Consider the following 12781-nt stretch of genomic DNA (forward strand, 5'->3'; position numbering starts at 1 on the left):
AAGGCTACCCGCTCCCTCAAAGACACGCACGGCAGCTATGAGCTGTTTGGCTGCACACTGTAACGTGAGTCTTTGTTGTGCACCGAGGAGACAGGTGAGTGATGCCTTAAGTAGCCAGACTAAAGATTTGACAAAACACTCCTATTATGATACCTTACAGCCTGTGGAATAGGGAAGCTGGTTACTTGATCCCTCTGCTACGCCTGGACCTCATTGTTGCAGCTTTTAATAACTGAATGTCCAGACCTTCTATAAAGGTGCCTCTGAGGAAAGAATGATGGGACAAGAGTCAGCCTTCAGAGCTCGAAATGGGCAACAAGCAAACCATTTTCACCCCGCAGCAACTGGACGCGTATCAGGTATAAAACAAACTAAATGGCTGTTTGGGCAGAACATTGAGTGATGGTGAGGGCTTTTTAAAACAATCTCTTTTGAAATTTGCTGAGTAGGAGGCCTAAATGATGGCAAAGATTTTAGTAATAGAGTTTCATTCTTACATCAAGAAGAAGGATTATAAAATACTCTGAATTAAATGCCAAAAGAACGAGCATTAATGCTCAGCCACATATATTACAATATAACCCCACTTAAGTCACTGTGCTGGAAAAGTTTGGACCAATGCATGTTAAAACTGTCACTACATCTGATGTCTTTTCTTATGTCACAGGACTGCACGTTCTTCACAAGAAAAGAAATTCTGAGGTGGGTCTGGTGTGTGCATTTTGTGTGTAAAGGACAGGGATTGCTATAAAGACAGGTTACATGGAGGGTGAGGTATTTTTAAAAGTAATTTTAACATTGGATTTACACAAATTTAAAGTCATACCTTTGGACAACCTGAACATTTCTGTTGCTTTTTCATGCACAAAACCTATGTTATATATCTTAAACTGAGCCAGAATTCTGAATTTTGTATTGGTACTAGTGTATCTCTCAGGAAGAAATGTAGCAAGTTACGTTCTAGTGCATACTTTGCCAGTGACATCTGTGTTCCCCTCTCCTTGTTTTATGACAAATGCTTCAACATATGCTGGTATTCTTTGGGATACTATGCCTGGTTTATGAAAACTTTGATAATCACATCAATTTTTTTTTCTCATAAAAACCACCCAGATCGTAACGTACATAATATTGAAGTTGCATTTGCCTTTCCTAACCACTGGGCATATTAACAGAAAGGGAAGTGTTCGGTTTCAGCCTCTCTCAAGATGCCATCACACATATTTTTTGGTAATTTCTCCAAAGGGCAGAGCACAAGTGACAATTCTGTACAGACCACCTCCCTCTTTAGAACCTTGGTATCTGCATGAATTCCATACAGGATAAAATAGGAATGGCTCTGTAATAACTGAAATCTAAATCTGCCTTTCCAGGTAGTAAATAGAGGCCAGAACCATAACTGTGTCATGAATAAGACATTTATTATTGATAAGGATCCCTTTTAAAATTCTGTCCTATTGTTGTGTTGCTAACAGCTGTGAAGGGGAGCCTTACTCTAGCACAAGACCTGAAGCAAACAGCATGCTGGAAAAGTGGTGAATACACTCAAATTATTATGCATATTTTCTGTCTCTCAAACCCGACATCTATGGAAGGTACTTGAGGTGTATAAAAACCGGGTGGAGTTGGTCCCAGAACTTTCTGTCTGCCCCTGGCTTTAGGCATTCAGGGGTTCATTCCAATATATCAGTTTATATCTGATAAACTGAATCTTTCATGCCCCAGTTGAAGCCCATTATTCTTGCTCACATTCATTGTGGACTTGGAAAACAGATCCTTTCTTCCTCGCTGCCAGTTTCTGTGTGTTTGGAAATGGATTAGGTGAGTCTTCAGGAGGGTCCTGTGCCTTGTTCTCATAAACACGAACATCGTAACCACACTACGCGCCCGAACGCCACGGCTGGCCATGCAGAAGTGTCGTGGTTTAACTCTGGCTAGCAAGATACCATGAAGCCGCTCTCACAAATCCCCCTCCCCTCCTCCAGTGGAGGGGATGAATTGGAGGAAAAAGAAATAAGGAAGCTTGTAAAATTGAGATAAGAACTATTTACTAATTAAATCTAAATTAATATATACAAGTGCTACTAATAATAAGTAATTAAAACAACAGAAAATAAAACATATGATACAACATGATACAATTCCTCACCACCCACTGACCAATGCACAACAGGTGTTGAGTAGTGGGAGTCAGTCTGGAACTTCATAAAAGCTGCCTCACCTGTGTAAGCGTTTTCACCTGCTGCGTAACCACGAAGGCTTCGCGTTTTTCACTAGTTACACTCTGCTGTTCTTTTTAACGTGGTCTCTTCCACCGACAACTGCAGAGCAAACCAGCCCTTACTTAGTGACTGACACCATCCATCCCATACAGGATGCGGAGTGTGAAGAACGGCATGGAAAAGGGAAACCCGTTATTCTCAGAGCTCTAAATGACTTCTTCTCTGAACAAGCCTTTCTTTCCCTTTCAGACTCTTCTACAGATACCGAGATCTAGCCCCACAGCTGGTTCCACTCGACTACACAGATAAACCAGACGTGACGCTTCCCTATGAGCTCATTGGCAGCATGCCAGAGCTGAAGGTACAGAGCAAAGAACACAACTGGAATCGAGTGACACATTTCAGTTTATTCTACCCTTTTTTAATAATTCATCCGGTACTAATTGCTGGGAGGCTGAAATAGAAATCAATTTTGGCTACTGAAGTCAAAAGTCTTTCTGGAAGCTTCTAGTGATTCCCCAAAAACCCCCTGAAACGACACAAACGTTAAGGGCGGTGGCAGCTGCGTCTGCCTCGGAAACATCAGACAAGAATCTAATAGCAGAATGGGGAGTATTTGCCAAAAAGGGGTTACAATAAAAACACGCTCCAATCGGGTCTTACCTGCACTAAAATGAATGCGAGTACAGACCACCTTCCCTTGCTCCTGTGCTCTCTTTCCAGGACAACCCATTCCGGCAGCGGATAGCAGAGGTTTTCTCCGAGCACGGAGACGGCAATATGACTTTAGATGATTTTTTGGACATGTTTTCCGTGCTGAGTGAAATGGCTCCCAGAGACCTGAAAGCTTATTATGCTTTTAAGATTTACGGTGAGTGAGACACGCATAAAAAGTAAACTTTGGGGAATCCTGCAGCTTCAGGTAGGGACACAACATACCCGTTTTGCCACCGTAATAGTTTCTAGTTAGACATGTCTTTAACACAGCCGTTCTTTTCATTGCATTGGGGTGCCTGTTCTCTCCTAGAAACTTCTGGTCATCTTTGTCCTTTTGCCTTTACTCTCCTCTTTTTTGGAATTAGGGTTTGCTACAGAATTTACAACCTGAAATTATCTGCAGTTTTCAAGAGCTGATAAACATTTAAGAAATACTTCTGTCTGAGGGGCTGCTTGGAAAAGTGCAGCACAAGGGATCTGGCTGCCCATAAATCTGCAGGGTGGTTGAGGGAGGGGGAGGCAGGGAAGCACACTCCCAGCATTTTTCTCCAAGGACAAATGGGTATTTTTTTCCTGGTACCATTTTCAGTGACTTTCTTCAGGATCAGCTAAAGCTGAACAATATATCAAGCAAAAACCCAAACCTTTTTTTTTCAATTTAAACTGTGCATGAATCAGCAAAGATGTTAAAAAAGTGAACTTTCACCCAACAGGAACAGCCCATTCTCTCCAACTTCAGACTGCTCGTTGCATTCAGTTCAGCAGTACTGGTTTGCCAGAGTGTTTGATTATGGCTGAAGTGTGTTTAGCTGTTAAACTACGTGTGATAGGGAGAAACGATGACTGCGTTCCTGTTACTGAGGTTTTACACAAGCCAGCACAGCTAACGGCAAGCTTCGTTTTTGGGGTGAAAGTGCTACTCACATCCATGCACCGCGGCCTGGGAACCCACCCTGCCGATTAGGTCCTGGCACTGAAGCATGTAAAATGCTGATTCCTGTCACTCCAAATTGATTTTGTTTCCTTTGACAGACTTCAACAATGATGATTATATATGCAAATCAGATCTAGAGAAAACTGTTAACAAACTAACCCGAAATGAACTCACCCCAGAAGAAGTGAGCCTCGTGTGCGAAAAGGTGATTTACGAAGCTGACGTGGACAACGACGGCAAGCTGTCTTTGGAAGACTTTCAGCATATGATAATACGAGCTCCAGATTTTCTCAGGTAATGTTTGCTTTTAATTCCTAACACAAAATTCCTCTTGGTTTTTTTGTCAGAAGCCTCTGTCTCCTCAGCCATTACAGATCATCGCTTTTCCCTGACAGTTTCTAGTAGATTTTTGTGTCAGAAGCCTCTGACGTGCCGGTTTACGTCTCCTCAGCCATTACAGATCACTGCTTTTCCCTGACAGTTTCTAGTAGAGGTGCTCACCGAGGTTTTCCAGACCTGGAAAACAGATGCCAGACAAACCGTGGAGGCTTCTTGACTTACTTCTTGAACCTCCGATGTACCTTTTACGTGACAAAAAGTCCTAGTAACTTGAAAAGTTAGTATTAGCACTGAGGCTCCACTGACTGAGGTCACTGCCAACAGTCTTCACAGGGTTTCTGATGCACGTCTTGCACAAAGCGGCACTCAGATCTTGCATTTGTTTCATCTACTTGTTCTTTGCAAAATAAAGTTTTCCAATTTATTGTACGCTCCTGGGATTCTACGATTAATTGTAGCAAATCCCTTTGAAGAGAGAAAAACTGTTGCATCAATGATCGTTACTTCCATTTTTTCAACAGCACATTTCACATTCGAATCTGAATCTAAGGAAACGTGTAGACGGAACGGCTTCTTGAACCTTCAACAACTGTTACTTCACCCAAAAGGACTGTCCAGGAGAGAGCAAAATGAGAGGAGCAAAGAGGACAATTTCTGGTGACTGAACCCATCAGAGAACTCGTCTCGTTTACCTCTTTAAAAGGAACAATTACGCTCTTCATCAATATTTCCCTGTAATTTAACAACATCTACTCCCCCTCCGGCTAAAGCAAATCCGGCCTAGACAGTGAGATGAGAAATAGTTTTTTAAGGTTCAGAAACCACCAGGTAGTAAAGGAACTTGTATCAACCTATAGCTTCTAAAAAAGAATCCTAAAGAAAGGCCCCATCCGATGAAAAACCCTTGAAAACAGTTTCAAAAACATAATGGTTAATCAAAATTGTGTGAGCAACTCCTCAGATGAGCTTTAACCACCTTAACAACCGGCCCAGCGAATGAGTCTGCGAAGTGTCCTGCTGCGTCTCAGAAGCCTGCTACGGGTGCCGAGAACACAGCAGAGAGCTCTCCGTTTCCCAATCTGTAACGAAAAGCCGACAGACTTTAAAGGACAAAAGAACCAACCCTGGGCTCCCATCCCTCTTTTCTGTGTTCAGAAATACCCGCTTTTCCACACAAGAGATGCAGGAATGAGACTGACAAACTAAGTCCATAAAATCCTCTTTTCATAAGAAGTTTATTTATGCAGTGCTCAGGGTCCTGTACACCAGAGTAAAAACGTACATACTGTCATAAACAACAGTTTTGGTTTTAATACAAACATGAAAATCAATGAGAAGTGTTCAAGAAAGCAGTTGTAACGCGGGATGGGCGGCAGCCAAAAGTGGTCATTCTAAAAACACGATTTACAGTTGTTTTTAAAAATCTTGGGATACATTAAGTTCCCTCCAAGACAAAGTTGTAAGTCCCAAGTCACGCTCAACGCAGAGCGTACGATTCCTGCAGAAAGGCTGGAGACCAGCCCGCTGAACTTGTGTTACCTACGGAAACAAAACTCCAATGATCAGTCGAAGAGAAGGGTCAAGGAGTCAAGCAGCCTGAAGCAATCAGACCGCACGTTACCAGTAACATTCAACTGAACGGATCTTCATCTCTAAATGAAGACAGAAGTTACTCATCATACTTTCCCAACACCCGTGAACTGCTGGTACAAATGGAGACCATCCTCCATGCGGCTGTTTGTCCACTTTCCCTCCAGCATAAACCCCAGCCACTTCATGTCCAAGAGAACAAGAAATCACGGTAGCTCTTGAGCACGATCGTCAGCCGAAGACACTGTCACCACCACAGTAAAACCCCTAATTGTCAGCGAGGTGATTAGCATCTCACACGCAAGGAGAGACCAAACAATTCTCAGCAGCAGTAAAGAGACTTACAATAATCCATAGGATTTATAAATCTGAGGCTGAAAGTCTGATGCTGGCATAAGGCTCAGACGTCGGGACACGAGATCAGCGCAGGACCTGGACAACGGAGGCGTTAAAACGGCAGAGCGTTACAACAGCGGTTCCACCACCCGCTGACAGACGAGCTACCGACAGGTCTGCACCTGAAAGGGTGAAGACTGTCTGAAATATTGCAACCAGCCTCGAAAATAAGGTCGACCACAGAATTCCCCGATCCTCATTAAAGTAGGGGAATTTGAGAACATGCTCAAAAAATGGGTTTGTTTCTCTACAAACCAAGCGTCAATCAGTTACCTGAAATTTTAGTGGCGTTTAGACGACAAGAATGTGTAGTAAGCACTGTTCGCTTTTCAGATCTACTTAAATTCCTCGGTTTTACAGATTTTGGATCCAATTTTTTCCTCCTTAGTTAAAGAAAGCTTAGATATAAGCACATTACTGTACGTATTCAGGCAGCACCTTTTTGACCACCGCCTTTTCCATAATTAAATTAGTGTGTTTTTAAGTGTGTGTTGAAAACACCAACTCCGTATCGTACTTATCCAAGGTTTAGTGTCCGTAGTTAGCGACACGTAGCCAAGCACACGTCTTCAGCCTCCTCCTGTCTTGCGCTTCAGGTTCATACTGCGTACGCCAACCTCGTTTCTGCGCAGTCCGTATTCCCCAGGCGCACGGTGACGACTGCGGTCACAGGAACTGCGGGAAGCTTCCTGAGACCAGGCATCAAGGTCGTCGTCCACTGAGTAAGACCGATCGTTTCGTAAGAGGAAACCATGCTACAAACCAGGCGTGTAAACACACGCGCGACCAGCGTGAGTTCGAACAAAGGGTATTCGCACGCACAGAGTTAGCCTGGAATGCAAAACGGGTAACTCAAGACTTAGAAAGTGGGGAGTGAAAACACAATTCCATCCTTCAGGTTGAACTTGTCAATTAACGCGGTTTTCTTTCTCAAGAGGAGTTACCGATTTAGGGGCTGTCAACAGCACCACCCTGTATCGTGCTGGACAACCCATGACATCAAATTTGATTAACCACTTATTTCTCTGGTGGCTTTGAGAAACAAGTCTGGCTGCAACACACATTGAAGCAGAAGGATGGATGCGAGACAATCCACACTTACTAAGCCACAATCCAACCATTAACCAGCTCTGCTTTGTGCAGGAAAACAGCATTCAGACCATGCCTTAACCGCTGCCCCCACTCTGCCTCCCTAACGTCTTGCAGCACACACAAAGTCCTTCTGCCAGAGCATCCTTGTCTCCAGCCGGCAGCACAGCTCTGCAGCACTTACTGACTGGAAGGCTCTTCAGTAGCTTAATGCGGTTCTACCCCACAAACACATCTGCGTGTCGTCTGCTACGGCGCGTGCTCACCGATGCCTCACGCGAAAAAACCACGAGTAAACCCAAAACCCCACCATAAGGTTCTGGTTAGAGCCAAGCTTTATGATTTGTCCCTGCTCACGGCAGGGGGGTTGGAACTCAATGATCTTTAAGGTCCCTTCCAACCCAACCATTCTGTGATTTTGAACTTGAACAGAGCTCACTAACCTGCCAGCTATACAGAACAAAATCAGGTCGGTAGCATACAAAATGCATTTTTATAAACCAGTGACTTGCACAGTCAAGTTTCCTTGTTCCACTTCAGAAAAGCAGGCAATGCTCCTCTTGAGCCCCACTGCACACTGCAGATTTATAAAGTTTGAAGATCTATCAGTTCCTAATTAACTACAGTAACACTTAACGAGCGCTACCTTGAGGCCAGAGTATAATACCACAAACTGAAGAAAACAAAACTGGTGAGTAGATTCATTAACTTCAAAATCAGCTTTAATTTTACCCTGAAGTGCAGTTGTCAATGTAAACAAAGCACGTTGACAGTTCCAGTGAGTTGCAGGACAGAGCCGATATGTTCCGTTTGAATTAAATACCCCGTAATTTTATCGCTTGACGGCAGACTTGGAAGCAGACGGCTCTTAGCGGCTCCTTGCGCAGGGCTGACAGGCTCACGGCCTCTGAATTGCGAGCACTTGGCTGCCTCGGAGCTCTGCTTGGCTGCTGCATTTTATACGTCGGAATGTAACGGGCCGTTCGTCGGGATCAGTACACAGAGTATTTCCACTGAGGACGAAACGTCGTTTGCATTGATGCGTGTCGTTATCCGGTTTGTCGCTGCTTGGGCTCGGGAACGACCAGCAGCGAGGCAAACCTCAGTTTACAAAAGCTGGTTTTCAGGAAGTGTTCCTATGTGCAACGTTTATTTGCATATGTGAGCGAGTGTGCGTGAGAACACACAGCTGGAAGCAGTGCAATACATTTTCTCGTCACGATTCAAAACCAGCTACTACATCGCGACAGATCTGAAGTCACTCTCAGCTGGAGAGGGAAAAGCCGCCCGCTGTAACAGGTTTGGAGTCAGCGTCCCTGCGCCAACCAGCATCTGCTTCTACGAACAGACACATCTTCTGCACGGGACTCCGACCATCTCCTGTTAAACCTGCCTAAATGCCTGCAGTATTTAATTAAGCACGGTCAGACTAACACGGATAAACTAATTCCTGATGGTAAGGATCCATCATATTTACAGCTCACTTTGGTTTCTTAAAAAAATAGAGATTCCTTTGAGGACGATTTTTTTTTTAACTTCAATTGTACTTGTGGATTGTCTAGAATAACACAACTGCACCAGTAACAGGCAGATAGAGGATCTTCTCTGTAGTAGCAAAGAGGAGATGCAGAAAGCTCCCTTCTACCTTCTGACAAGGTATAAGCCCGTACTGCTTACCCAAGTGCATCAGTCTGATGTTTCGATGCAAGTGTTCTACATGCACACCCAGCATGTACACACACCTGTCCTTTATCAATATTGGCATTTCAGTTTCTGGCTTTGATCATAATCTCTCTAATTTGGACACATGACAGAGGAACAGAAAGACGGAAGCCTGGCAGCAAAGGTGCTGTGTCACAGGTCAGCTTTGATCTGTACTCCCTCTGCTAGCCAATACATGTGCCCGGTGGCAATCTGACAATAACAAACTTGTTTCATCTCCAAAATCGAAGAGTCAGACAATTACCAAAATAAACAATTTCTTATTCAGACGGTCACAGAGTGACAAGGTATGTTGAGAACGCCAAGTCCACAGACAGAGGAAATCTCACTCAGAACAGGCACAGTCCAGCTCGCTTGAGCAGATGCTCACATTAAGGCCGTGTCCCTCACAGAAGAACACATCGGAAAAAGCTGCTTTTCTTTTGCTGGTCTGGAGTGATTTTGACTCCCTGGCTGCTGCCTTGTGGGCTATTGCCTTCCTGAAGACGCAAAGAATAGTAAGTTACTTATTTATCCTTAACAGCCGCCGTCATCACTGTGAGATCTGACGTCCACACTGCATCTATCCCTTGTGCTGAATGCAGCCTGCCGTACGCAAACCCATTACTGAAATCTGCCGGAGTCTCCCCTCCCGTGTTTGAGCCTTACAGCAGCCCTGGCAAGCACTCCGAGAGCTGCTGTACTTCTGGCTTCCGCTGCCATGCCCCGCGCCTGTGCTCCCACTTTCGACAAACTCAGAGACAGCAGAGATTAAAAAACAAATTACAGGACGTGTTTGGCTCTTGCTGAAATGCTGAGGGATCATCAGCAAGATCCAGAACGCCACGGCCCTGTCAGCACGCGCCTGGTCACACGAGGGTGGAACGGTCCGTAAAAACAGAAGGAATCTTTGAAGGCGTCGTTTTGTACAGAACAAACCGACACCAACGTACGTTTATTTGTCGTACAAGACAACCAAATAATTTCTCAGGACGCTTGTGCTCAAGTTAGCATGAAAACCACTTAGTTCTTTACCTGGTTTAAAGGTACTCGTTAGAGACTACCCGGAAGCACGAAGAGGGCCTCCTACATGTCTAATTTATAGGATTCCGTTTTTCAGACTGCAAGAGCAAGAAATAGCATTAAACTGCTCTACCACTCCACTGACTTTCAACAAAACAGAAGATAAAATTATCTAGAAACCCTCAACCATTGCAGCTAATTCCTGAAACGCAGAGACAACTGTTTATAAGCCAAGGCCAGAGCGCAGCTGGATGAAACTGAAAATAAATGTCCGTAACCTCCAGTGAGAGACCACAAAACATTTTTTTTTCTCTCTCTACACGCTGTGCAATAGTACCTGCTGTTTGGCTTTTGGTTGGGTTTTCCCCGGTTTAAATACAGTGGATGAAGATGTTACTCACCAACTTCTTGTCCATTTTTGCTTTGATATCTCTCGCAAGAGTGAAAAATGCCTGTGGCAAGCAAAAGAGTTAGGCGTTACACAGCTAACGATCCAGCGTGTCTGCCTGGTACCCTTCCCGAGGCGCTACACATACTGAGCTCCCGAACAATGCCAGGGTTTCGGTTTTTCCCTCCCAGCTTCAGGTTTTAACGCTCCTTCCCCATCTTTCTCTGCACCTTTTCTAGCTCCGCTGCCTCCTTTCTGAGCCCAAACCCCACAGCGGCACGCACCACCCGGGGCCAGGCCTCAGCCAGTGCCAAAACGTCGCAAGCTGAGTTTCCCAGCACACTGCTCACCGCCGCCTGCTGCAGCGCCCTCGCGTCACGCTCACAGCACCAAACCACATCGTGGAGCTCAGCGCCGGTTAGACAGAATCCCCCCTGAACACCCAGGTATCCACTAATAACCCATCCCAAGTACCTACAAACTGAGCTTTGCATCCAGCCGTGACAGGCAAGTGTTCCCGCTCGTCTGCGCAAAATAAGTAGAAGAGGAAGGTTGCAGTACTTACGTTCTCTATGTTTATATTTGCTTTTGCACTGGTCTCCATAAACTTAATTCCAAAACTTGCAGCGAGCTGAACGAAAGCAGTTTCACGTTAGTGGGATCATTGTGGGAACAGCTACAAACGTGCCCGACAGCGCAGGATCTGCCCCCGCCTGGCGCGATTCGCGGGAACTGGGGGATTTACTCGAGCAGAACAACTTGCAGAAATCAGGAACTGAGTCTCAGCCCTGCCAACATCTCCCCGGGTTTCTGTTCTACCCTCCGCACACAGCTTGATCTGCCCCTCGGTCTTTTCATTTTACTTTTCTCCTGCGTGGGTGCCTCGCCAGCCTTGTACCATCCACAGCACGTACAAGTACCTCTGCTACCTCGACTAAGTAACATCTGACGCCAGGAAAGACAACCCTGGCCACCTTGTCTCACTGGCTTTCAGCCCAAAGGAGACGTTTCCTAAACGTCAAACCCTAGCAACCTTTGTCGTCCTTTTTCTAACACAAAATCCAGCCTGCTGCTTTGCATCTAACGCCTCTGATAATCGCCCAGAATTCCTAACACAGACTCATCTCTTCGATCATCAGAGTGGGGAAACATACTGCAACTCCAGCCTGGGAAGCGTGCAACAGTTCCGCTTGGAAAGACCCCGGAGCACCAAAGCAGCACAGACCGTAACGAGCACAATTTCCATACTCCGAAAAGTCCATGGTGAAACGCAGTAAAGCCACGGCACTTACCTTCTCCCCCTGCTCTCTAGAAACTTGTCTTTTGTCATTCGCATCACATTTGTTCCCAAGGATCATTTTTTCAACGTCTGGAGAGGCGTGCTGAGGCAGAAACAGACCAGAGAACAGACTTTGGCAGGGGTATTTCTAGACAAACAGATGCATAAAGCCGAGGCGCACAGCGAGTACTAGAACCAGAGCTGGTGGTGCCCAACCTTTCCCATAGGTTTACGGGCTCCGCCGGATGCCTCGGCCCAGGCCGTGTCCTGCACAACCGCAGCTCCCGGACCACTGGCCGGGGTAGGAAAACATCAATTCCCTGGTCCCCTGGCCACCCGAGGGACTGCGGTCCCCACCGCTGGCTCCCCTGTGCCAGCGCAACGGAGAACTGTTCGCCGAGGCACTCCAGAAGTTATCGCTTGGTTTTGTTCACCTTATTTTCCAAGGCCCTCCGGCACATGAATTCAAAAGGAACCTCATGCTTCTGAAGGAATTAAATTTCAGCTGCATTTGAAAGAAGAAGGAACATCTTTAATAGTAAGTAAATAGAGAAATTACCTCTTCAATATTCCTGACCCAGTTCCGGATATTTTCAAAAGATTTTTCATTGGTGATGTCATAAACTAACATAATGCCCTAGAGAGGAGGGAGGAGAGAGATTGTTTCAGGCAGTGTCAGTTTAAGCAAGAGTTCAAGACCTGTTCCATCGCAGGAAGGAGCAACTCAACAAAGACTCCGTAAAACCACCGGCTCACAGTTCCACGTAATGTTTCATCGCAGTTTGTGCCCCGCTAGATAAGGGCGCAGGACGCACAGGCACAGAGCGAGTCCTGGAGGAAAGCTGCCTCTGGGAGCTCCCGCTGTCCCGGCGCAGCTCCAGCACCGCAGAAGCACCACAGTAAATACTTAGTTCACGCGTCAGGAGACGGACAGTGGTGCGTGTTCCCGCCAAAGCTGACCCGCCCCGCTGAGCCCAGCACGACCCGCATCGCTCCTACCATCGCTCCCCTGTAGTAGGCGGTTGTGATGGTTCGAAATCGCTCCTGCCCGGCAGTGTCCCTGGAAGAGACAGAACACGGGGCTCGCACAGGCCGCCTGCGCC

General features: G+C 45.9%; 2 protein-coding genes across 3 annotated transcripts in view; one reads left to right on the forward strand and one right to left on the reverse strand.

Moving 5' to 3' along the window:
* Nucleotides 1-308: 308 nt before the first annotated feature.
* Nucleotides 309-4792, forward strand: CIB3 (calcium and integrin binding family member 3). 2 transcript variants are annotated; one of them, XM_010146707.1, is made up of 6 exons: nucleotides 309-359; nucleotides 668-702; nucleotides 2472-2583; nucleotides 2946-3093; nucleotides 3972-4167; nucleotides 4734-4792. In XM_010146707.1, exons 1-6 carry the CDS (start codon nucleotides 309-311, stop codon nucleotides 4753-4755), a joined length of 564 nt encoding a protein of 187 aa, XP_010145009.1. In that variant the 3' UTR covers nucleotides 4756-4792. The 2 variants fall into 2 exon arrangements, with proteins under 2 accessions (XP_010145009.1, XP_010145010.1); XM_010146708.1 differs by lacking the exons at nucleotides 668-702; nucleotides 2472-2583 and having other exon boundaries at nucleotides 4734-4755.
* Nucleotides 4793-9016: 4224 nt separating this feature from the next.
* Nucleotides 9017-12781, reverse strand: part of RAB8A (RAB8A, member RAS oncogene family) — a gene marked incomplete at its 5' end in the record, with an annotated part of 4066 nt that continues 301 nt past the window's right edge. The window contains 6 exons of the mRNA XM_010146709.1: nucleotides 9017-9488; nucleotides 10413-10463; nucleotides 10965-11030; nucleotides 11692-11781; nucleotides 12238-12315; nucleotides 12678-12738. Coding sequence (XP_010145011.1) covers nucleotides 9396-9488; nucleotides 10413-10463; nucleotides 10965-11030; nucleotides 11692-11781; nucleotides 12238-12315; nucleotides 12678-12738 — 439 coding nt within the window. The remainder of the gene's footprint in view (nucleotides 9489-10412; nucleotides 10464-10964; nucleotides 11031-11691; nucleotides 11782-12237; nucleotides 12316-12677; nucleotides 12739-12781) is intronic.

The sequence above is a fragment of the Eurypyga helias genome, unplaced genomic scaffold (genome assembly GCF_000690775.1).
Source record: "Eurypyga helias isolate BGI_N326 unplaced genomic scaffold, ASM69077v1 scaffold12262, whole genome shotgun sequence".
NCBI lineage: Eukaryota > Metazoa > Chordata > Aves > Eurypygiformes > Eurypygidae > Eurypyga > Eurypyga helias.

Coding starts and splice junctions, on each gene's coding strand:
- CIB3 (XM_010146707.1), top strand. CDS start 309: ATGGGCAACAAGCAAACCATTTTCACCCCGCAGCAACTGGACGCGTAT. Junction 3,094..3,971: donor TTATGCTTTTAAGATTTACG/GTGAGTGAGACA, acceptor TTCCTTTGACAG/ACTTCAACAATGATGATTAT. Junction 4,168..4,733: donor CGAGCTCCAGATTTTCTCAG/GTAATGTTTGCT, acceptor TTTTTTCAACAG/CACATTTCACATTCGAATCT.